Source organism: Dacryopinax primogenitus, assembly GCF_000292625.1.
Source record: "Dacryopinax primogenitus strain DJM-731 SS1 chromosome Unknown DACRYscaffold_21, whole genome shotgun sequence".
NCBI lineage: Eukaryota > Fungi > Basidiomycota > Dacrymycetes > Dacrymycetales > Dacrymycetaceae > Dacryopinax > Dacryopinax primogenitus.
In genome coordinates, this window is record NW_024467218.1 from 725,868 (window position 1) to 748,496 (window position 22,629).

The 22,629-nt window shown below is 51.7% G+C and overlaps 8 protein-coding genes across 8 annotated transcripts; 4 read left to right on the forward strand and 4 right to left on the reverse strand.

Moving 5' to 3' along the window:
- Positions 1 to 1,057: 1,057 nt before the first annotated feature.
- Positions 1,058 to 3,258, reverse strand: DACRYDRAFT_24901 (amino acid transporter). The gene is made up of 4 exons (XM_040773909.1): positions 2,988 to 3,258; positions 2,806 to 2,936; positions 2,579 to 2,756; positions 1,058 to 2,523 (listed from the first exon to the last, which is right to left on the reverse strand). Exons 1-4 carry the CDS (start codon positions 3,236 to 3,238, stop codon positions 1,389 to 1,391), a joined length of 1,695 nt encoding a protein of 564 aa, XP_040624902.1. The 5' UTR covers positions 3,239 to 3,258; the 3' UTR covers positions 1,058 to 1,388.
- A 1,111-nt stretch (positions 3,259 to 4,369) lies between these two features.
- Positions 4,370 to 6,289, reverse strand: DACRYDRAFT_84404 (MFS general substrate transporter; the record flags this gene model as incomplete). The annotated part of the gene is made up of 9 exons (XM_040776680.1): positions 4,370 to 4,639; positions 4,689 to 4,789; positions 4,839 to 5,074; positions 5,123 to 5,356; positions 5,406 to 5,619; positions 5,666 to 5,862; positions 5,915 to 5,981; positions 6,037 to 6,166; positions 6,221 to 6,289. The coding sequence occupies 9 exons, from the start codon at positions 6,284 to 6,286 to the stop codon at positions 4,370 to 4,372; spliced, it is 1,515 nt and encodes a 504-aa protein (XP_040624903.1).
- A 401-nt stretch (positions 6,290 to 6,690) lies between these two features.
- On the forward strand, positions 6,691 to 12,159 carry DACRYDRAFT_102247 (tricalbin). Its single transcript, XM_040767622.1, has 13 exons — positions 6,691 to 7,063; positions 7,114 to 8,120; positions 8,173 to 8,657; positions 8,706 to 8,773; positions 8,821 to 9,390; positions 9,441 to 9,538; positions 9,589 to 10,096; positions 10,144 to 10,415; positions 10,466 to 10,580; positions 10,630 to 10,805; positions 10,851 to 11,569; positions 11,618 to 11,729; positions 11,778 to 12,159. The coding sequence occupies exons 1-13, from the start codon at positions 6,823 to 6,825 to the stop codon at positions 11,982 to 11,984; spliced, it is 4,578 nt and encodes a 1,525-aa protein (XP_040624904.1). The 5' UTR covers positions 6,691 to 6,822; the 3' UTR covers positions 11,985 to 12,159.
- Positions 12,160 to 12,245: 86 nt separating this feature from the next.
- DACRYDRAFT_111521 (MFS general substrate transporter) lies at positions 12,246 to 14,908 on the reverse strand (the record flags this gene model as incomplete). The annotated part of the gene is made up of 20 exons (XM_040769252.1): positions 12,246 to 12,275; positions 12,330 to 12,498; positions 12,545 to 12,560; positions 12,617 to 12,709; positions 12,766 to 12,913; positions 12,967 to 13,043; positions 13,093 to 13,142; positions 13,193 to 13,205; positions 13,268 to 13,275; positions 13,327 to 13,356; positions 13,404 to 13,575; positions 13,625 to 13,671; positions 13,718 to 13,784; positions 13,833 to 13,887; positions 13,937 to 13,952; positions 14,005 to 14,041; positions 14,093 to 14,221; positions 14,280 to 14,350; positions 14,399 to 14,424; positions 14,474 to 14,908. The coding sequence occupies 20 exons, from the start codon at positions 14,906 to 14,908 to the stop codon at positions 12,246 to 12,248; spliced, it is 1,689 nt and encodes a 562-aa protein (XP_040624905.1).
- A 905-nt stretch (positions 14,909 to 15,813) lies between these two features.
- On the reverse strand, positions 15,814 to 17,324 carry DACRYDRAFT_96965 (uncharacterized protein; the record flags this gene model as incomplete). Its single annotated transcript, XM_040777413.1, has 4 exons — positions 15,814 to 16,656; positions 16,713 to 17,118; positions 17,174 to 17,249; positions 17,300 to 17,324. The coding sequence occupies 4 exons, from the start codon at positions 17,322 to 17,324 to the stop codon at positions 16,018 to 16,020; spliced, it is 1,146 nt and encodes a 381-aa protein (XP_040624906.1). The 3' UTR covers positions 15,814 to 16,017.
- A 455-nt stretch (positions 17,325 to 17,779) lies between these two features.
- DACRYDRAFT_111523 (nuclear mRNA splicing protein) lies at positions 17,780 to 18,997 on the forward strand (the record flags this gene model as incomplete). Its single annotated transcript, XM_040769253.1, has 6 exons — positions 17,780 to 17,997; positions 18,049 to 18,203; positions 18,252 to 18,288; positions 18,342 to 18,502; positions 18,565 to 18,788; positions 18,842 to 18,997. 6 exons carry the CDS (start codon positions 17,780 to 17,782, stop codon positions 18,995 to 18,997), a joined length of 951 nt encoding a protein of 316 aa, XP_040624907.1.
- Positions 18,998 to 19,176: 179 nt separating this feature from the next.
- DACRYDRAFT_119180 (glycerate-and formate-dehydrogenase) lies at positions 19,177 to 20,546 on the forward strand (the record flags this gene model as incomplete). Its single annotated transcript, XM_040770732.1, has 6 exons — positions 19,177 to 19,389; positions 19,440 to 19,696; positions 19,744 to 19,906; positions 19,957 to 20,029; positions 20,079 to 20,243; positions 20,296 to 20,546. Exons 1-6 carry the CDS (start codon positions 19,276 to 19,278, stop codon positions 20,544 to 20,546), a joined length of 1,023 nt encoding a protein of 340 aa, XP_040624908.1. The 5' UTR covers positions 19,177 to 19,275.
- A 408-nt stretch (positions 20,547 to 20,954) lies between these two features.
- DACRYDRAFT_84417 (uncharacterized protein) lies at positions 20,955 to 22,153 on the forward strand. The gene is made up of 6 exons (XM_040776681.1): positions 20,955 to 21,183; positions 21,233 to 21,270; positions 21,323 to 21,447; positions 21,497 to 21,569; positions 21,617 to 21,781; positions 21,832 to 22,153. The coding sequence occupies exons 1-6, from the start codon at positions 21,014 to 21,016 to the stop codon at positions 22,074 to 22,076; spliced, it is 816 nt and encodes a 271-aa protein (XP_040624909.1). The 5' UTR covers positions 20,955 to 21,013; the 3' UTR covers positions 22,077 to 22,153.
- Positions 22,154 to 22,629: the final 476 nt, after the last annotated feature.

Sequence of the window (22,629 nt, forward strand, 5' to 3'; positions counted from 1 at the left end):
CCTTTCGGCGCTTTGGAAAATCTTCACTGCACTTTGCAGGCCAGTTATTCCGCCAGATCCCCGCAGATCCGCTGTCATAATTCTGGTGGCTTTGGTGGCTCAACATCACTCTCTAGATCCAAGAGCGGACGGACCTTGACAATAACACATCGTTCATTCCGGAAATACCGCCCCCAACATACAATAGCCGATTGGGCGCATCTTTCCGCGGTTTCGCAGCCTCAGTTGGCTGTGTTTTGAATGCGTGTACGCATACTAAATATATCTTGTAAATGCGCTTGCGGCGGTGTTCGTGAACGGCGCAAGACACATATTCGGTCCAGATCACATGCCAGCAATTGATCGTCCTGGGCTCGTGATTCTAACGGTAGCACCGAAATCATAAAAGTACCCAAGCCCGGATAACTTGCTGCTGAGCTTGTGCTTCCATATGCTGCAACTCCACCTGAGGTGAACAATGTCTATGAAGGGGCCATCACAATGACAAAGTAGCGCCCATGCGACCGCATGATAACCTGCCAGGGCGCTCGGTGGACAGCTCAGGGCTTGATTGGTGTTCGCATCAACACCGCCATAGCCACTGCGGAGGAAGCAAGACGAATGAATGCGGAGAAGGCTTCCTATCGTGTTGAGAGCGAGCGCATTCTCCTACACTGGAACCGTAGCAGAGATGTGGAGGTGGTTTGCCATGCTCGATAATGCACGTGCGGCATCTGGACCTTTGAAACTCTCAGGTCTCCGGCTCTCAGGGGCTATGATAACACGTACCAGTGGTGAACAGCATGAACCAGAACAGCTTCCACAAATGGCTATCTGAAGGTTGGCCGATATCAAATACCACGGGCGCTGCGTGGCTTCAGATCAGCTCGAGGGCGCTCAACGGACTTGGTACATGCAGCTGATAAGATGGTTTGCAAGTGTAATGTCTCCCACGCCGTCTATGCCCAATGGAAGTAGACCGCAGAGCCATTTGAATGGGACTTGGAAAACAAGCTGAGGGCTGATCAACCAGTTAGGAAATAATGTTGAAGTGGAATGAGGACAGCTTACTACATTGTTCGAAGCACGTCAATGTATTCAAAGTCTGGCATCAGGCACAGAGCACCATGCACTGGCCACGGACCATCTACTTCCTCGGACGCTTTCGCGTCGTACTTGCCCCATCGGTGGGCACAATGCAAACACCTGAATACTCATGTGCCTATTCGGCCCGGGGGGAGGGGCGTAGGGGAAGGATATGGATCAACCGGCATTCGATATAGTGCCTCCCAACAAAAAAGAGGCAAACAGTCCAGCAAGTACACAGAATTCCGTTCCTTTCGGCCCTAACCGAGCCGCCAGGATGTGACTCACTCACATTAACCAAGCCCAGACCTTCTCGTACCACTTCACCGGAACCCATTCTTCTTCCTCCTTCTCGTCCACCCCTCTCCTCCCCGAAGCAAATCGATCTCCTCGAGTCTAACAAGCTTGCTCCGTTGGTATATTTTCCAGAAGAGGTAAAAGCCAACGAAGATCGGCACACCGATATAGTCCGCTATGAACGTTGCCGTGCTCCAGTTTCCGGCTAGGAAGACAGACCACCCATTGAAGAGTATGATAAGGAGAGCGAGTATGCACCCGAAGCAGGCGGCGTATGGCTGGAAAGGGGTTTTATAGGGCAGTGTATTACGATCCAAACCTTGGATCCTGGCCGCGTTGAAGAAACAGGTATACGAGAAGCAGATTGTGGCCCATGCGAAGAGACCAGAGACGGTGGAGATGTTGACGAACCACTCAAAGACGGTCCCTGCGCTGGCGGCACCCGCGTTGAGGTAGGCGAGGAAGCCAAAGAGCGAGGTGATGGCTACACACCAGATTGGCAGGCCTTGCCGCGTACACCGGCGGAGGAAGGCCGGGGTCTTGCCGTCCAATGCGAGGGCGTAGAGGGTGCGACTCGAGGTGTAGAGATCGGAGTTACCGGCTGAGAAGGCGGCGAACAGGATGACGGCGTTGATGATACTTGGCAGGGCTGTGATGCCGGCTGTCTCAATGGCGATGACGAAAGGCGAGGCGGCGGCAGTACCTGTGTTATTGAGAAGCTGGTCATTAGTGTAGGGGACGAGAAGGCCGATGACTGCGATGCCTCCCACGTAGAACAAAAGGATCCGGTAGAACACACGGCGGATCGCTTTCGGAATAGTCTTGGTCGGGTTCTGGGCTTCACCAGCGGTGACGGCGACGATTTCGGTACCTTGATAAGAGAATGCAGCCTGGACGAAGGATGACCAGAAGGCGAGGAACCTGCGAGTCGCACCCGGAATACCGTTGAACTGATTAAATGGTCCAGGATTCTTCCAGTAACGGAAGCCAATACGATCGTGATTAGGACCACCGCCAAGATCCAAGACAATGCCGATAATGATGAGTCCAACAATAGTGATGACTTTGATGAATGACATCCAGAACTCTGCCTCGCTATAGGCAGCAACACCGACAAAATTGATGGCGATGATTGCCACAAGGAAGATAGATACCCATGCACTACAGCGATGTCAGAACGCTCGCAGAGCAACGCATGCGATTGGTTGTGACATACGCAGTATTGATGGTTTGATTCCAGTATCCAATGACAATAGCCGCGGCAGTGATCTCGTTGGGAAGTATGACAGCAAAAGAATACCAATAGTTGTAGCCAAGGGCGAAGCCGAGGGCGGGATCAACGAAACGGGTTGCGTAATGGGTGAAAGAGCCAGAGACGGGGTACAGTGTAGTCACTGATGCATAATCAGATACTGCTGGATCAGGGACGTTGGCCTGACGTACTCTCTCCGAGGGAAATCATGACAGCGTACACCATTGCGCCGACAATGACATAACCAAGCAGAGTGCCAACAGGACCGGCGGTCGCAAGCGCGCCTCCGGAGCCAACAAAGAGACCAGTGCCAATAGTGCCACTTTAACTACAGTCAGCGGTCATCCGTTGTCTACAGTAGCGGTGGACTCACCCAATAGCAATCATTTGCAAGTGGCGTGATTGTAATGCTCGTGTGACAGTTTGCTCACCCTCATGAGCACGGCCATCAATAGTCACTTGCCGGGTTACACCGTGCATGAGGCCCTTTTCATCGGCCTCCCACACCGTAGTGTTCTGGTGCGTTTTGTGGTTCTTTAGATCGACATTCTCGTAAGGTGTCTGGTCGGTGTGGTCGTGCCCTTCAATGAGATCGCCCTCATCGGGTGTACCCGATTGCGTCATGTTGGCTGTTAGTGCTTTCGGCTCGGGAGAGAGTGAGAGTGAGACGAATTGTTGGCAAACGGGGGAAAGCGGGGATAATCAGGCATTGTCGACCTCTTTATGTCTGCTCCAGCTGAGAAGAAGGCCTCTGCCGGCGGCGTGATTCGACCCCAAGGTACCGTTGCTCAAAACAAGAGGCGTCATTGTTGCCGAGGAAAGCGGAGGCGGACGGGTGGGGCGTGCAACGAAAATCCGACAGGTGTTGATTTGTGCGCATGACCAAGCACACATTCTGGAAAACAGCACAATGATGGTCCCTTGTCCTGTTATAGGTACAAGGGGGAGTTTCGAGTCATTGGAGGATGCTCAATCTCTTGAATAAGGATCGGGCGCACGCCAAAGTGAGCACTTCCGAAATGAATGAATCATGTTGTGGGGTAGATATGTATTGCAAAACGGATCGAACTTCTCTGTTCGTAATTCATTAGTTTGCTAAAGGTCGTGAACTGTGCGCTCACCAATTCAAGGCGACAACGCAACGTGTCATCCGGTCAGGCGGACTGAGCAGCGTGGTACATAAGGACAGGGAAGTCTCCCCACCGCGTGACGTCAAAGGGGTGAGGCTTCTTTCGACCCCACGCGAACTGCGCCGTTTATTCCCGTACCCCGATCCATCGGCTGCTGACTCCGGCAAACATAATCAATGTGCTCTGGGTGTTTAGGAAAATCTTCGCACACAAATGGCACAGGTATTGATGCCCGTTGATCCGGGTCATTGGTCTCCTGAGCCTGGTTGAGTTTAGTGGACTAATCTCGGGCAGATCCAAAGCGAACGGACCTTGATATAAGAACCAATTGTGTTTTCGGACTGTCAACCGATTGGGTCATCTTTCCCATAGTCGGGCGGCCGCCTTGCTCAGGTCAGCTGTGTTTCAGGTTGAAGCACGCAGACCGCATGGACATATACTAAATATAATATCTTGTGAATACGCTTGCATACGGTCCCGTAACAAACTTTCGGTTGAAGTCGTATGCCGGCAATGGAACGAGCCGGTCGTCGTGAGTCAGCATGGTTCGATGCTATCACCGATGACGAGAAAGTACCGAAACCTTAATTGACTGCAACTTGCTCGCTCTTGAATTGGCGACGTCTCATGGTCGGGCTTCGACAGGCTGTAACTCCACGCTCACTACAATGGCCTGTTCCGGTTGGCTGGGCCGGATCATAGGGAGACCTCTAAGGCCTACGAGATCTATGACCATCGCAACCATCGCAATTCCAAAGCACACCCATGCGGCCGCATGATAGCCGGATAGAAGGGCACTTGGTGAACGGGTCAGGTCTCCATCGGCGCGTTGGGCCGCATTGGACACTGCGGTAGCCACTGCGGAAGATGTGGCGATGCCAAGAGCTGTGGCAAGCTGGAAAAAGGGTGAGCATGCAGGTGCGAATGCGGGGAAGGCTTCGTACACGAGTGGTCACGTTGAAGATGCCTCCGGCTAGTGCCTGATCCTGTGCCGGGACTGCGGCAGAGATGTGAATATTCGATACCGCATATGCGGCATCCGGACCTTGACAAAATGGTTAGTCATGTCTCTGAGGTGACATCATACTACGCACCAACGATGAACAGCATCACCCAAAACATTATCCACCAATAGCTGAACGACGGCTGAACGAACGCAAAAAGGAGCGGCGCTGCGAGGCTTCCGATGAGGCCCAGCGCGATCAGCCAAACTGGACGCATGCGACTGATAAGATAGCCCGCCAGGGTGTTGATTCCCACGCCTGCTATGCCCAATGGTAGTAGACGCAGAGCCGTTTGAATGGGTGAGAGTTGGAGGACAAGCTGATAGCTGAACAAGCAGTTGAGAATATTTTAGAGTGGAAAGAGAACGGCGTACTAGATTGTTGCGAAGTACGTCATTGCATTGAAAGCCCACCAGGCACAGAATACCATGCTTAGGATCATTCCGAAGTTTGGGCTCTTGAATAGACTTGGAGGCATAAGGGTCGCCGCACCGGTTCGTTCGCGGTATACCTCCCAGCGGAAGAACAAAAGCAGGAGAATGACAGAGAGCACTAGCAGGACGGGAATGTACGGTGTCGACCAGCCGCCGGGAGCGGATTGCGCATCGCTGGAGACAGTTATTAGATTTCAATGGAATGGGACAATCTAAAGCTTACGTTAATGAGAAGATGAGGGTAGCAAAACCCAATGTGCTTAAAGAAGCGCCGACCCAATCGATACGGCCCAACAGCTTCATCATCGTCTCATGATACTGCTCGCCCCTATCCGACGGGATACAAAACCATGACATAAGGCTGAAGATTGTAGCGAGTGCGCTCTCGATCCAGAAGACCGATGGCCAGGATGCAAATGTCTCACAAAGGATACCCCCTGCATATATCAGATATAGATTTCGATCTCATAGGAATAAACTGACCGAGGCAAAGCCCAGTGATGTAGCCAATAGGGGCCGCACCTCCCACTGCAGCGAAAGCCATCGACTTCACGTCAGCGGACAATGTCGAACCTAAGATGCCTATACCGGCTGGGGTATTGGCAGCGGCGCCCAGACCCATCAATCCATTAAGGACGATGAAAGAGATTTGATTACGAGAGAAGGAGGCGGCGATGCTCCTTTACAACATATCAGCGTTGACAAATATCGAGGTCATCCTTCGAAACTGACAAAATTGCAATCCACGCCGTACCAAGCACGAAGAGGAGACGACGTCCCAGAACATCCGCTACCTTTCCTAGAAGTAGTAGTCTTAGACAAGATCGGCGTCGGGTAGATAGCCGAATAAGTACCGCTGAGAAGCAGGAAACAAGCAAAAGTTAAAGCATATGCGGATAAGCACCATTGTAAATTCGGCTCCGAGATATTCAAACTCTGCTGAATGGTTGACAAAGAGACAGTCAGTGCCCCCTGGAGAAAGTTCTGTCACCACGTCTGAGCACAAAACAAACAACAGTATCTAAACAAGACGCCAACATTAAGGACATTCGCGCCGCAAACGCAGCCAATAAGAAGCCATGTCCTGGAGGTAGACAAAACCATGGTAGGTGGGGTGAAGGAAGCTTAAGAAAATCAGAAGCCGCAGTCAAAATAGATCCTCCTGAACGTGTTTGAGGTTAAAATTAGGGCTGTTCCTGAGTTCGGAAATGGCTTTTCCAGTTCCGAATTAGCGGTACACAAAACAAAAGTGCAGGTGGCCAGCCGCCGCTACTGAATGGAGTACGGTGTTATCCTTTTGGAGGTGTGGAAGATTTGTGGTCTGCGGAATGGTCTAAGGCAAATTGCGCTACTTGTTGTGGAAGCCCTAAGCCGAATCGGCGGCATCGCACGTTGGCGCGGCGTTGACGTCGATGTGTGGCCGTGAGCTAGCGGAAGCGAATAGAATTGCTAAAAGAAGAAGGTCAACAGCGTCACTGCGCCGAGATCGACGCGCCCACTAAGGGTATATGCCATCGTCCACCGTGCAGAGGGCAGGATCGAGGCGAGATTATTAACACCCTCAGCGTCAATTGATCCCTCCTTGTTATCTTCCTTTCTCTTCCTTACCACATCGTCCCCGTTCGCAGTTGTCGCCGACAATGGCGACTCACGCAGCCAAGGACTCTGTGACCCCAACCCCACCGACCGTGGTCACCGTCACACCACCTGAACAGGTCGCGGATCCCGCTGCAGTCGTGAACGGGATCGTGAAGGACGCCGAAAAGGGTGCCGCCGTCTACACCTTTGATCCAAAGTCAACACCAGAGCAGAAGGCTGCAGCACCCAAGAAACAAGCACAGGCGCAGGGATTGATCAAGAGCCCCAACGGGAAGGCGGCGGGTGCGTGTATTTTCTTCTGTATCCGCATATATCACTCATGTGAACCTCAGAGATCCCTGCTGTTACTGCAAAGAGCGCAGCTGTGAGACCGACAATTACGATAGACGATGTAGCCAAGACCAATGAGCAAGACAAGACTGTCGTCGCCGCCGAACCGAAGGAGATGCCCGGTGGGGTCGGCGACGTCTTCCAGATCCCGGAATGGTATCGCGTCGGGTGGAGGCAGGGCGGCGGTATCGACAGGCCGGGTGCACTCACAACCCAGGATATCCTGAATGCCCCCCCGAAGCCCCCCAGCCTCCTCTCGCAGTACATCCCCGAGGAGTTCTATGGTGCATGGTACTGGGATGCATCCGTCATCGTTATGGCCGTGGCTTTTACCCACCTGTTGACAATATTGCACCTCGGATGGGGATGGATTTTCCTCCTCATGGCCACCTGTGGAACCTACTACTCCGTGTCGAACGAACGCATGCGCGGGCGTGCCCGAGATGATATTCGTCGCGAGTTGGTCAAGAACCGCGCCCCGGTCGAGCCGGAGAGTGCCGAATGGATCAACTCGTTCCTCGAGCGGTTCTGGCTCATCTACGAGAACGTGCTCAGTACCACGGTGGTTCAGTCAGTGGAGGCGCAACTCGCGGTGAACACGCCGCCCATGGTCGAATCAATGCACTTGACCACGTTCATCTTAGGTAATAAGGCACCGCGCATTGATATGGTCAAGACCTACCCGAAGACGGAGGACGACGTTGTGCTTATGGAGTGGAAGTTGTCATTCACACCAAATGACGCCTCAAACACATCACTCAGAAAAGCGGCGGATCGCGTCAACCCAAAGATCGTATTCGAGATCACTGTCGGCAAGTCTGTTGCGAAGGTCAAGCTCCCCATCCTGTTGGAGAACTTCGAGTTCCGCGTACATGTGCAGATCAAGCTTGATCTCATGACTACGCCCCCTCATGCGAAAAGGCTGGAGATCAGCTTCCTCGAGAAGCCCTTCTTCGACTTTGAGCTGAAACCGATCGGTGGGGAGACGTTTGGATTTGACATCGGCTTCGTGCGTATAATCACTATGTGGTTGTGCAATTGCTGATCTCTTCCCTCCATAGATCCCCGGTCTTCGCACTGGTATTCGCGATATGGTTCACTCCATCCTCGGTCCCATGATGTATGCTCCCAACGCCTATGTGCTGGATCTTGCCCAGCTACTATCGGGCGCTCCTCTCGATACCGCCATCGGTGTCCTACAAGTCCGCGTCGTCTCCGCGCGCGGTATCAAGGGTGTCAAGGTCACTGGGGGCGCCCCAGATCCCTACGTTTCCCTGTCCATCAACGAGCGCGAGGAATTGGCACGCACCAAGTACCAACCGGCTACATATAACCCATACTGGGGCGAGATCAAATTCCTGCTGATTAACTCGCTCAGGGAGCCACTCACACTCGGTGTCGTGGATTATAACGAACACAGGAAGGACATGAACCTAGGAACCGTGACTTGGCCTATGGAATCGTTGCAGGATGATGTCGAACAGGATGAGATTGTGGGCAAGATCATGCGTGATGGACAGGTAAGAGGCGAGCTGCAATTCGACGTGTAAGTCATCATTCAGTCGGATATTTCCAGCTTCTCAATTCATGACAGTTCCTTCTTCCCTGTCCTGAAGCCCCAGAAGGGGCCAGACGGGGAGCTAGAGCCTTTGCCCGACACAAGTATGTGCTGTTTTGTTACAAGAATGATTGTGCTGATTAGCTTCTAGAAACTGGTATCCTTCGTGTTACGATACATCAGGCCAAAAAATTGGACACCTCCAAATCTGGTGGGCTTACTGTCCGCGAACTCAACCCCTATGCAAAGCTGCTCCTCGGTGGCCAGGAAATTTTCAGAACAAAGCTCGCCAAGGGCACCAATAATCCTGTGTGGGAGGCCCCTAAGGAGATGCTTGTTCACGATCGGCATGCGCGGAACGCCTTGATCGGTGTCGAAATCATTGACGACCGTGACATCCTTTCTGACCCTGTCGTCGGTCGCCTCAGCATCACCGTTGATGACCTCTTGAAAGCGGGAGAAGCAGAGCGTGATCGCTTCCCTCTGGTAAACTGCAAGACCGGCTGGTTACGCATGAGCGCAGAATGGAAACCGCTCAATATGGCTGGTAGCATCGAAGGAGCAAGTGCTTACGTGCCTCCTATTGGCGTCGTCAGACTATGGATTCAGAAGGCCAGTGAGGTACAGAACGTCGAGGCACTCATGGGCGGCAAGAGCGACCCTTATGTTCGGGTCATGCTGAATGGTGTGATCAAGGTTCGCACCGAAGTCGTGAACAACAGTGAGCGTGAGTTGTACCCAGACCGCGCCCGCAAGTAACCATCGTACCAGACCTCAATCCCGAGTGGGACCAGATCATTTACGTCCCAGTGCATCAACTGCGGGAGAGTCTGATGCTGGAGCTTATGGACTATCAGAACTTGACCAAAGTACAGTTACCTCTCTTGTTCCACCCAATCAGTACTGAGGTCGAACCTAGGATCGCTCTTTAGGTTCCGTTGAGCTCAAGATTGCCGATCTTGCTTCTGTGGGAGGCGATTCTCGCATCCCTTACAAGTCCAAGGGAAAACGTACATTCGCAGAGCCGATCCGCCTGGACAGAGGAAAGAGCGCGTTCAAGGGGAAGCTATTTTATGTAGCCGAATTCCTGCCAGGCGTCCATCTCAAAAACGCCACTTTCAAAGGCGAGAGCAATGAGATCCAGGAGAACATTGCTCAGGCCAACGCTTCTCAGAATGCAGACGGTGTTGTGGTGAAGACTCCTCGAAGTGCAGACACCGATGGAAGTGAGCACAGTGGCTCCCCAGTGAATCCCCCTGCTCCCACTGCCCAGATCACCATAACGCCAGCAACCCCTCAAGTCAATTCCGATAGTGCAGCTGTGAAGAGTCATAAACGGGGACCTTCGATTGACAGTGTCAGGTCAGATGATGACTCGCGTGTGGATGAAGGGGTTGAGATGACTTCCAAGGAGGTTCTTGAGAGCCGTAAGCATTCGCTTTTGCCTACCAAGCAACGTCTAACCAAAGCATAGAATCTGGCATCATTGCGTTCGACGTCATTTCCGGCCACCTTGCCAGGAAGAGTCGATTGGAGATTCTTTTAGATGAGAGCTACTGGCCAGCATTTGGGACCATCCAACCTCGAAGCCCCCATGCTAGGTGGGAACAAGCTGGCGAAGGCTTCGTCAAGGAGCTCGATTTCAGTCAGCTGTGTCTCCGCCTCAATCAGAACGACGAAGGAGACAAGGAAGAGATTGTCGCCGAGCTGAAAATGGACACCAAGAAGTTCTTGGAGATGACTTTGGTTCGTAAGCCCAGGTATCATGACAGTAATTTAATCAACGAAATTAACAGGACAAGCCATCAACATTCACTCTAACTCGGAATGGTGGCAACAAGAGCACAGTGGAGATTCAAACGCGCTATATTCCGGTACATGTTGTCCTGGAACCGCGCGAGAGCGTCAACAGTGCGTAGTAGGTTGGTGCACGACGGCGACAAAACTGACGCAGAAGCAGATATGGGCATCCTTTCGGTCACCTTGTTGTACGGAGATAATATCCGCGGCGTTGACCGTCGCGGTACATCCGATCCTTTCGTCGTCTTCAAGCTCAACGGACAGAGGGTCCATAAATCCGAGACGAAGAAAAAGACCCTTAAGCCTGAGTGGAACGAGAATTTCAGTATGATGGTGGTAAGTCTGTTGACCCAAATCTGTGACATATCTGAGTTCTCGTAGACGTCTCGGGTGGACGCCCAATTCAGTCTTGAGGTATTCGACTGGAACCAGATTGAGAACGACAGAACACTCGGGGAGGGAGCCGTTGACATCACCAGCCTGGAGCCTTTTGTTGCATCTGAAGTGTCAATCCCCATTGCCGATGACAAGCATGGAAATTCTGGTGAGATCAAGATTCGACTGCTTTTCACTCCTCAAATCATTGCTCGTCAACGGCAACCTACGAGTACTTTTGGTGACGTTGGGAGAGCAATGACGCGTGTTGGCACTATGCCACTTGCCGGGGGACGTGCCATTGTCACTGGTGTTGGGCAAGGGGTAACTGAAATTGCTGGCATTGCTGGGGGTGTCGTTGGAGTGGGCAGCGGCATTGGGCATGGCATCAGCGACGTGGGGTCCGGGATTGGTGCTGGAGTCAGCAAAGCGACCAACATCTTTCGCCGAAAGGACAAGGACAACAGCAACGTAATCACCGAAGAAGAAGTTGCACCTGCTAGCGCAGTCCCAGCCAGTATGGCCGCGGCTCCCGTACTAGCCTCCGTGCTTGCTGGTCGAGAAGCTGTGGGTATGGATGGCCCTTCACAAACAGGATATCTCCGGGTCCGCATCGTTAGCGCGAAGGGTCTGGCAGGCAGTGATTCTCTCAAGCCTGAAGTGCATTTGCGTGTCGCCGAGAAAGAGTTTAAAACAAAGCATGCCAAGGGGACTTCACCAGAATGGTATGTCAACTAGTTTGGGGTCTTGTGATTAAACTGACAACATATCAGGGACGAGACTTTTCCCTTCATGATCACCTCAGCTATCAAGACATTAAGCCTGACGGTGCTTGATCACAGAACGATCGGGAAAGATAAGGAGCTGGCGGAAGCACATGTAGATGTAAGTGCTTCCTCGTGCAATATTTGTCCCTTTTCTGACAATCAGTAGATCTGGTCCCAAATAGCTACTGCCTCCACGGCCGATACTTGGGTTGAACTCTCGCCTGAAGGCCAATTGCATGTACGGCTTGAATTCTCACCTGGCAGCAGTCCAGGTGGTCAAACACCGCCACGAAATAGCATTTCCATGAGCGGACTGAGTAAGGTACAGACACCGTCGAAAGGGAGTCCTTCACGGTTCAGTCTGAAGGGTTGAACATTAATTCTGTAACAAGCTGTTGTTCTTCATTGTGCATATATTTTTGGTTTGTTCTTGTTTTTTTCTTCACTCACGTATAACAAAACTTAGCTTACCAGACGCGATATGGACATCCGTAGCGTTCTTGAATTCTGTTGTAGCTGTGTCCCATATATGACTTCATCATTCTTGTACCTGATTATATTCAACGCAAAGTACATGGCTTTGAGAGATAGAAAGTTCTGCGGCGCCAATCCAGTGTTCGATGGTGGTACGTCTTCAATGTCCACTTAGGCTGGAGAAGCGGGTCTACCATACATATAAGTTCGTCGCCACCAGAGCAAGTACGATTATCATACTCACTCGTATGGCTTTGCCCCAGATCTGCAAAATGGGCACAACTGCGACAAAAATAAAGACGACAATGGCGGCTTCACACCCAAATACGACTAGTGCGCCTGATTTCTCTGACCATGGAACCTGGAAGTACGCCACTGCAAACCCTGCAAAGGTACGCCAGAGATTGAAAAGGCTAGATGGTGTGAGAGAGAGACGAGACTGGGTGTCGATAATCTTACCAGCTGACTTCACCCTCTGTATGAGCGCATGTATCAGCAATGTTTTCTCTGTCAGAAGGGCATATCACTTACGATATGCAGGGAAGGCATCGGACATGTAGGTGTACATAGCAGAGATAATGATCATCATGCCAAGTGTGAATAGGCCCCATCCAAACACCAAGCCTATGTGTACCGTTATTCACTTGGGTTTCATGAGCATGAGAGTTTGGGCGACGGACCGGCAATGCTAGCATGGTTTTGTAATGTCCCACCAAGGCACATCAAGCCTGCGAAGTTCAGTGTCGAGCCGATGTAACACATCCAAAGTCGTGCTTCTGGCTCAAAAACACCATTATGGCGCCGAATATATCGATTTGTGAAGAAATCCTTCAAGAAGTCAGGGGGGGTTAATAAATGGGTAAGGTCGGGCGAACACTTACTTGCAGGTAATGGGACACAATTTCTCCCAAAACCGTTGCAATGATGGGAGTCAGATAGAATACAGCGACAGCGTCCCCTGAGAGCAACGCGTGAAAATAGTTGATGTGGGAAGATGTGAGACCCACCAGAGAACGAATAGCCTAATGGCGGAGGAGACTGCAAGAAGACCACTAGTCTGGGGGAGGTGTTAGCTGCTTGGCTGTTGGAAGATGGAAGGTGCTGTACGTGGTGTTGATTCCTAATTACGGGGAGAATGTCATTGTCAACTGTAGTGCATCAGGAGGTAGACAGGCGGCGAACCGATTGCCCTGCGCTGGGTGTTAGAAGACAAGGTGCAGACTGCTCTTATGTGGACTTACCATGCAAAGTTCAGAGCGACGTAGGCAAGACTGCAACTAGCGTTAGCCACCTGAGAGACGCGGAGTTGCATACCCACGAAAGGATTTCTTGAGGTTGGAAATTTACAAGGAAGGGCCTCCAAAATGAGGTCCAGAAGGGCATATGAAAGTGCCGACGCTGATATCCAGTAATGCCAACCAGTGCCTTGATGCGCGCCCACATGCCCGTCTCGATCTTAGGGCGGTCTTTGCTGTCGCGCTCGTACAATGCTGGAGTTTTGTCAGCATTTGGGTAGGCACTGGAAATAATGCTACCGACTTTCTTCGACGAACAGGACGATGAGAAGAACAACAATCCCCTCATATCTGGGAGTTGTTTAGCAAGGCTCTGAAAACCTGACCTTCTACTAACATGCAACCAATTCCATAAGCCCAGCGCCAGGTTTGTCTCTGAACCAGGAACCCAAACAGGAACGGTCCTGAAAATGGTCAAAACTGGGGAATGACACAGCAGATGGACGGAGTACCCAAGTAAGGGGATACGACGAATCCGAATGCCCAGGCGTTCAGCATGCGAGCTTCCTGATTATTGATCAATCGGCGCTCTAGACTCGATGGGCAGTGTGTTTACCTGGTGAAAGAAGAAGCTAAATGTGGATGTCAGTGACCGGGTCTCAGAAGGCCATACTATACTCTTACATATCGCGCACGATGAATAGACCAGTGACTTGGGGTGCTGCAAACCCCGTTTAGTTCTTTCACAAAAGTAAGAGTGCCCGAGGCGCACCTGTACTGAAGAAGGCGCTGAGGCATCGCATACCAGCAACGGTCGCCAGATCTGGGGCCACGGTGCATCCGATCAGGAAGGCAACTCCGAGGATTTGGGACCAGAACAAGATAGGAAGACGTCCGATTACTGCAGTCCAATCTCAGTAGACTGCCAGTGTTTCCCATGGGATAGAGCCGGTGCATACCATTGACGAGAATCACGGCGACTACACCGCCCGGGCCCAACAGAAAGATGGACCAGTTCGAGGTCAAATTGCTGTTGCATCGTCAGAGGAAGTTTCGTCCATTCAGCAAAAGCGCATACTTGACATGGTTCACAGTGGTATTGAACTACAACACAGTTAGCATGCGTGGATCACCCGGCTGGAAGATTACGAACTTGTTCTGCGAGTGGAAACAAGCACGCAATTCCAATGCTCGAGTTGAAGTCAGGGACGATCGAGGCCATCGTCAGGACCACGAGTGTAAGCATCTTCTTGTTCCACGACCAATTCAGTGGGTCACGCGGATCCTCCGTAGGCTGCGGCCAGAGAATATATTTGCCATCTGGAGTAAGCTTGAACTTTACCGCAACATGCGCGCCATATTCGCGCCGGGCTTCTTCGATCTCGACGACAAGACGTCCATTCTGATGTGCCGCATCGAGTAGTTCAAGGTGAGCGGTCAACTCGTGTTCGAGAACGTTTTCGACTTGCTGGTCGCTACCTTTCTCGCCAACAGCATGGTAGGCCGGTGAGGCGTTCCCGTTGTTCGTCCCTTCTGTTCCCACAGCCTCGATCGCGTGCGGGGTTTTCTCGAGATCAGCAGTGGACATTGTAGACAGCGAGAGTGGACTGGAGAAGAAACAAGAACAGGTCCAAGGCGAGGGGTCGTCGTGAGAGGATGACGATGCCTGGGCCTTTTTATGCTAGAGCCCAGCGTGTGGGACGGGCGTAATGCATGTCAATGGTTCATTTCCGCATGATAAACCCCTGTAATCGATGACCGATCGTCGATCTCGGAGTATCTGGTGACTACATTCCAGAAGGCGGTCGGGTCAACGTGAAAGAAGCTCGAACCAGACGACTGGTGATCGTTCTTCTGGTAGACTCAAGAAGATTGGACATTGACAGAATTCGTCTCACGTGAATCGAGAGAAGATGCCCAAAGCTGGGTATGTTGATGATGGCTGCCGATCATGTCCCAGCGTTGAATACACAGCGCGGGTTTGCGTGAAACAAAGGACACGCTGTGCAGGGGACGGGTGCGGGGGAATGAATTACCCCGGACGCCCTCTACGTCATATGCGGGGTCTTAACCGGCAATGTCACGCCACAGCGTTCTGGAGTTCAAGTGAGGGATAGAAGCGTAACGTACACTAGTACTGAGTACTGTCAATTCAGAGATTGTATTAGCAAGCACTTGAAGGGTCTCAACTGGGCTTGTGACTTACAAGGCCCCAATCGACACGTAGCTCGGTAATTCGATATTCTGATACCCGATTCTGTCCTTTGCTTGATGGTTCTTTATCAGCCTACAGCCGCAGTTATCACCTTCTACGCCGACAGAAAAGTTGCTTCTGTGCCTGGAAGATTTTAAACCCTACGGGAATTTTGAGGGTGGTCGTTCGAAAACACTTCTGTGCTCTCTCATCTTCCCACGACATGCGAATACATGTAGCATACCCGTGCACATGGTAACATATCCTGCTGACTCTAGCAAGACAGCAACCCGATTGTGGGCGGATCTACGGGTTGAATGGATTGCAGGGTCTATATACATTTTGGGAGATTGACAGGGGGTGATGAAAATAGTACCCATCACAATAGAAACACAGTATCGCATGATCGTTTACGAGGGTTCATGAAAACAGAAACCAGAACAGACACCGCAAGGAAAGGAAATTGCACAACAGGTAACAGCAGGAGGAATACCGGATGACACCTACCAGCGGATCCAGACGATGAAAGCCACAAGTACCCAAAACACCCTGAAGACAATCGTCATAATCAACGCTTTGCGCACGCTGGCATAGAAGTTCGCCAGAGCTGAACCAGACCAATTGATCCTCCGATCGTGCGCGCCCATTGTACGATAGCTCTCTTTCCATCCGCGGATGACTTTGCGGTACCGCTTTCCGAAGGCCCAGAGCCAGAAGTTGACGTCCGGCATATCGAATCGGGGGAAGATGGAGGTGAGGGACATAGACAGCGGCCGTGGGAAGGAGAGGTCGGTCGTGCCTGCACGCATCTGGGCAACGAGGTCGAGTGTCATTCCAAGCGACATTCCCCATACTCGTAGCTCTTCAATGTGCAAACCGTGTTGCTGCGTTGGCTCGAGTTCACGGCATTTACCCTTCTCTCCGGCAGACGGAAGAACGATTGTCACTTGCTGCGAGGAGACGACAATGGCGCCAAAGTGCATCTGTCCTCCTAGCAGGATTGTTCGTAGAGCAAGCCGGATCATGCGGGACTGCGGTGCCATGCGGGAAGCGACGTCCAGGGATATGGTGCCCATGGTCGGGGTGAGTGTCGCAAGAAGGCAAAGAGGGATCCAAAACGCCCTCGAGTCGGGTTCAACATCCTGGGTGTGCGTCGTGAGTACGATAACACATGAAAATTGCGCATATATGCACTCACTTCACCGAAGTCAACCTGGCCACCATCCGGTGTTAGGCACAGAAAGACGAAAGGGGTGAGCACCATCAACAAGCGCTTTCCCAGCTTGCTCGTCACCTCCCGATCGTCCATCTGGCCCACACATTCGTACTCCTTCGAATCGGCAAGGTCGATGCCAACTTGCTCCCAGCACTCTCGCATAGCGGTGTAGAGGGAGCCCTCATCTTCTGTATGCTGCTTCCCTCCAGGGAAGGCGAGCGTGTCGGTGCGAGGCAAGAAGAGGACTTCGGCGCGTGACTGTGGATGGTTGACCCATGGCTGAGAGAAGAAGTTTTGCAAGGTGACTGGCTGAGCGGGAGGAGCGATGAATGCGGAAGGAGGAGGGCGGACGCGGACGATAATCGCTACGCTCGCTCTTGCGGGTTGTCTGATTGATGGTTAGCGTGGGGTACATCAGACGCTAAAGGAAGCAGCCAGCGCACGTAGCAGGGGATGAAATGATACGGGGTGGGGTTGCGCGAATGTTCTTCAAAGCATGGGCAAGTAGACGGATAGTTTCTGTATACAGAGCATGAACTAACTTTGTTGAGGAGTCAGACGTTGCTTACCTGGAGAGTCGGAGGTGGTAGCCATTTGTGAAGAGGGTGGTGGGATGGACATCGTACGCTGTCTTGCCCCACTGGGTTTATACACGTTTACAGTCGTGTGAAGAACCGATACCCTGGAGGGAGGTCCAGCCGTGACGTGACGCGTTCGGAAGAAGGGGCGGGGTGATTGATAACAACGGGGAGCACAGGCTCCCCCTTCACAGGCGCTTCCCCCCCCAATGAAATTCAGCTGGGGAAAATGGCAAGGGCTTACCCACTTCATCGCCACTCACCTCTCAGCCAATCACAAACCGAAGAAGAGGCGGTGGCGGCGAGGCCCCGCACGGCCTGGGCGCTTTGTTTGTCCCTGAAAACCTAGAACCATTGCCCATGTTTCGCTTCTGAAAAAAAAACATAACGAAATGCGCCATCTCAGTTGCTCATATCAACCCTCTGCCTAACTAGGAAAATTCTCATACTTGGGATCGGGTGATATCGGCTATGGCATATGCAAAAGGACCACCGCCAACTCCGAGGTATCTCCACCATACTTTCGACGCACACTCTGGGCCCGTACATGTGGTTCGTTATGCAAAGGGAGCAGCAAAATACATCCTCTCTGGTGGTCAAGATCGTACCATTCGCCTATTCAACCCGGAGCAGGGAACAGAGATTAAGACTTACAAGGGACATGGATATGAAGTCTTGTCATTGACAATGTGCGTTGTCCTATCCTGCATACTTCCTCAGTGCAGGTCTGACTTAAACAGCACCGCAGACAACTCCAAGTTCGCCAGTGGAGGAGGTGACAGGAGCGTCTTTTATTGGGACATCAGCACCGGCCAGACTATTCGCAGGCTAGCCGGCCACATGGGTCGTATCAATGCAGTAGAATTCAACACTGATGCCTCCGTGCTTGCTAGTGGTGAGTCTCGTCCATCGATGTCGTCAAGCCTAGGCTCACGATGCGCAGGGTCATATGATGGAAAGGTCAACCTCTGGGATCTGAGGTAGGTGGATTTCCGAACGGTCCAAATTAGAAGGCTGATCTCTTCGCTCTAAGGGCTCAAGGCGTCCGGACTCCAATTCAAACGCTCGACGAAGCTCACGATTCAGTCACTTCAGTGTACGTTGCGTCGCATATGATCTACACCGGATCTGTAGACGGACACGTGCGAACATATGATATGAGGAAGGGCGAGTTACGGGCCGACTATCTTGGATGTATGTGGACGTGGATAATCAACTCCGCTGACTCTCGCGGATTCTGACATAATCTCTTGTAGACCCGGTGACATCGGTCCTACCCACAGCTGACTTACAAACGGTCCTCGCTACTATCCTTGATAGTAAAGTCATCCTGCTAGACGATAGTGCCGGCACTGCACTTGCGACTTTCACTGGCCACCGAAACAAAGAGTATAGGTCTCGCGCAGCTTTTGGTCATCAGGAAGCAAGTGTTATCTGCGGTGACGAAGACGGCCGCATCTGGGCGTGGGATCTGTTGGATGTGGGTCACATCTTCAGAAGCCTAATGTAAATCAAAAACTGAATGATGAGCAGAGCAAACCGCTGGGAGAAAATCCACCACGGAAAGTTCACAATAAGGTCATAACGTGGGTAGAGCAGCATCCAGTGCGGGCTGGAGAGCTGGTGTCTGCGAGTGGAGATGGGACAGTCAAAGTTTGGCGACTTCAACAGAAACAAGAAGATGTCTGAGAGGTGACGAGTCCAGCATTCAATCCATTGTAGCAATAAATTCCATCAATGTAGCACCGTTACAATATTTGGCTGTCTGCAAATCTCAGGGATCGTGGCTTCGGTGGAGGGTGTTCACCCTTTGAGGCGGAATCAGTCGTCAGGATTGCGCGTATCCTTGAACAATCCGAGCACCATATGGCGACTTGATCTGGACGCGTTCTCCAGCTTCCAGGCGCAAAGTCTTGCCGCGTTATCTCTGATATGTCCGGCTCATCTGGCAACGACGACCAGCGCAGATGGGAAACAGTGTTGCTAAAGCGGCTGGGGAGAGGCACGCTGTGATCGTCTCGGGGGAAATCAAGCGAGCGAAAACTGAATGGGAAGAGCTTGCAAAGACGCACGAGGTTCTCGTAGGTATCAGATCATCATGTCACCAACAAAATCTCTAACAGCTAGACAGTTTCTGGGAACCAAAACGCGCGACGAGCTCATTATCGAACTGCCTAAGCTCGCAGCAACGGGTAAGTATGATGCGATAGCGTTCATGGGAGGGAGTCCTTGGCAGGGGGCAGTCAACCGGGAGCTCCTGGGCGCATTTGAGGGCGTCGGCCTGCGTTATATCAATGGACAGGGAGCTGGCTACGATCATGTTGACCTGGATTGGGTGTCCCACAAGCTCGGAGCGTTCTACACGAACAACCCGGGTGCAGTATCCCAGTGAGCATAGCTTGGTTGACCTCCTCCTCCGTCTCACCTCTTCATAGTCCAACCGCAACCGCAACTACAATTCTAATTTTGGACTGCATTCGTTGGACAACACAGATGGAAGCGAGTACAAGGCGAGGAGACTGGAAGAACAATATAGGGCTTTCACCCGACACACGAGACGTTGTCGTCGGTATTATTGGGCTTGGTACAATCGGAAAGGTGCGGTCGCAGTATGAGACAGTTGGAAGATAACGGATCCTTTCATGTAGATTGTGCGAGATCAGATACAAGGATTCGGTACAAAGGTCATCTACACGCAAAGAAACCGCTTGCCTCCCAACGGTGTGCTACTTGTCTTTCTTTTTCTGGGCCAAGTCTGACGTCGCCGCAGAGGAGAAAGGCGCGACTTTCGTCTCGTTCGACAAACTCATTGAAGATGCCGATCTCATCTCGTTGAACACACCCCTCACCCCGGATACCTTTTCCCTCATTGGGGAGAAGGAGATTGCGAGGATGAAGAAAGGTGTCATGATTGTTAATACTTCTCGGGGTAGAGGTGAGTGTATCCTGGAACTTCTCCTGCAGCGTCGCGCCTGACCTTGCACCAGTTCTTGACGAACAAGCCCTAGTTGCTGCCCTACAATCAGGGCACGTCGACCGAGCCGGTCTGGATGTGTTTGAGAACGAGCCATATCCGCATCCATATCTTCTCACATCAGATAAATGCACTGTATTCCCGCATCATGGAAGCGGGACACAGCGAGTCTTGCTAGATGGGGAGTTGGAGATTCTTGGCAATGTTCGGACCTGGCTGCAGACTGGTACTGCCCCTCACGCGGTGAACACGCCGTCTGTGTAAAAGTTAGAAGATAGAAAGTCAGATGGGTTAGAAGTAATCGACTTGGCAGGGTCTCCGACGTCACTTGTTCAGAGCAGGGTCCTTCTAATTTGGTTGGTTACGACCGGGTGGAGGACACCGACCGCACCTTATAGTTTACTTACCATGTCGCCCACATTGTCCCGCTTCTTCCCCGACAATCTGCTTCTTTATCTCAGACCAAAGATAGCCCCAAATAGCTGACATCTTTGTTCCATTTGCAGCCATGTCGAAACACGCAGCTATTATTTCCGGGGACATCCGCAAAGCGACGGAGGAATGGAAGGAGTTTGGGCAGAAACATGAGCTGCTGGTACGCTGAACCTATCGCGCGCCTTCACTGGACACAGAACTGACATGACTGTCAGCTTCTCGGAGATGAGACCCGTGAGCAATTGCTCGAGGAGCTCCCCAAGCTGCCGAAGGGGAAGTACGATGCGATTGCCTTTATGCCTGGTGCCGTTTGGCAGGGACTTGTCAATGAAGAACTCATAGGATGCCTGCAAGGATCCTTGAAGTATATTAACGGTCATGGTGCCGGATTTGACCACGTTGATATGGATTGGGTGACAAATGAGCTCGGTGCCTACTACGTTAACTCGCCCAATGCGGTCTCTCAGTACGCCCTGGCTCGCAAGTGATCTGCTGCACGCTCACTTCACCCCCAGCCCAACTGCTACGACGACTACCATGCTTATTCTTGATTGTATGAGAAATAGCTCTCTTTCACATACAAACATCGACCTGATCTCACACAGGCGTACGCTGGACATCCCAGTTGGAACTTAGCACACGTCGAGGTGAATGGAAAGGCGGTGCAGGTCTTACAAACGACACTCGCGATATGGTTGTTGGCATTGTTGGCATGGGAACAATCGGCAGGGTGAGCAATCCTCGTGGAAGTATTATCTAGCGTCTGACCTAGGCGGCAGATTGTTCGCGACCAAATCCAAGCATTCGGGTCCAAGGTCATTTACAGCAATAGGCGACAACTACCCGAGGCCGGTATGTGGTTCACCCGAAATCGCCACTAAAATCTCATTGTACATTAGAGGAAAACGGGGCCAAGTACGTTTCTTTTGAAGAGTTACTGTCTACGGCAGATGTTATTTCCCTGAATTGTCCCCTGACTCCGGATACTTTTCATCTCATCGGCGAGAAGGAGTTCTCCAGGATGAAACAAGGCGTGATGATTGTCAACACCTCCCGGGGAAAAGGTATGACTAATTGGTTAGATGAGAGTCATGTTCTGACAAGATTTGATAAGTAATTGACGAACCTGCTCTTGTTGCAGCGCTCAAGTCCGGCCACGTTGCTCGAGCCGGCCTCGACGTTTATGAGAACGAACCTCATCCTCATCCGGAACTTCTTTCCTGTGAGCGTTGTACGGTCCTGCCCCATCATGGTGGTGGGACTCAGAGGGTCGTACACGATGCCGAATTAGAGATATTGGGAAATATGCGTGCATTCTTCGAGAACGGAACAGCCGAGAATGCTGTAAATAACCCCTAGATGACGAGTACCAAAGATTCCGGTAATTCGATCCTTCATGCATGATGTCCTCTTATTTAGTGGTTCTGTATGTATATAAACCATTGGCTGACTTTCATGGACCGTGTTGAATGCACTTTCAGGGTTGCTCCACTCGAAGTTAACTGAAACAGCGGATTGCGGCTTCAAGGCAGGGTTACAAGTCAGGGCCCTAAGCCCTACCCTAGCAGTGGGCTAAGGGCCCAATGGTCTATTAGGGGACCATAATTGTACAAATATCCCTCACACAAATACAATAGCCACAAACATAATTCCAAGACTGGATGGCACCTTGAAGTCTTCCCTTCATGAGGACATGAAGATAAACATGAATTGATTAGTACAATACAAGGGTTGAACCCTTCGGGCCATGTAGATGAGTGAGGAAACATGAAGCATGCCTAACAGATGACAACCCAAACAGGGTTAGGGTTAGGGTTAGGGTTAGGGTTAGGGTTAGGGTTAGGGTTAGGGTTAGGGTTAGGGTTAGGGTTAGGGTTAGGGTTAGGGTTAGGGTTAGGGTTAGGGTTAGGGG

Excerpts from the sequence above, each read along its gene's own strand:
- DACRYDRAFT_84417 (XM_040776681.1), top strand. The coding sequence starts at position 21,014 with ATGCCTGGTGCCGTTTGGCAGGGACTTGTCAATGAAGAACTCATAGGA. Across the intron at positions 21,271-21,322 it reads TACCATGCTTATTCTTGATT|GCGTACGCTGGACATCCCAG; the intron begins GTATGAGAAATA and ends GATCTCACACAG. Across the intron at positions 21,448-21,496 it reads GCATGGGAACAATCGGCAGG|ATTGTTCGCGACCAAATCCA; the intron begins GTGAGCAATCCT and ends CCTAGGCGGCAG.
- DACRYDRAFT_24901 (XM_040773909.1), bottom strand. The coding sequence starts at position 3,238 with ATGACGCAATCGGGTACACCCGATGAGGGCGATCTCATTGAAGGGCAC. Across the intron at positions 2,937-2,987 it reads TTGCAAATGATTGCTATTGG|TGGCACTATTGGCACTGGTC; the intron begins GTGAGTCCACCG and ends CTGTAGTTAAAG. Across the intron at positions 2,524-2,578 it reads AATCAAACCATCAATACTGC|TGCATGGGTATCTATCTTCC; the intron begins GTATGTCACAAC and ends ACATCGCTGTAG.
- DACRYDRAFT_102247 (XM_040767622.1), top strand. The coding sequence starts at position 6,823 with ATGGCGACTCACGCAGCCAAGGACTCTGTGACCCCAACCCCACCGACC. Across the intron at positions 9,391-9,440 it reads CACCGAAGTCGTGAACAACA|ACCTCAATCCCGAGTGGGAC; the intron begins GTGAGCGTGAGT and ends CCATCGTACCAG. Across the intron at positions 10,097-10,143 it reads CAAGGAGGTTCTTGAGAGCC|AATCTGGCATCATTGCGTTC; the intron begins GTAAGCATTCGC and ends ACCAAAGCATAG.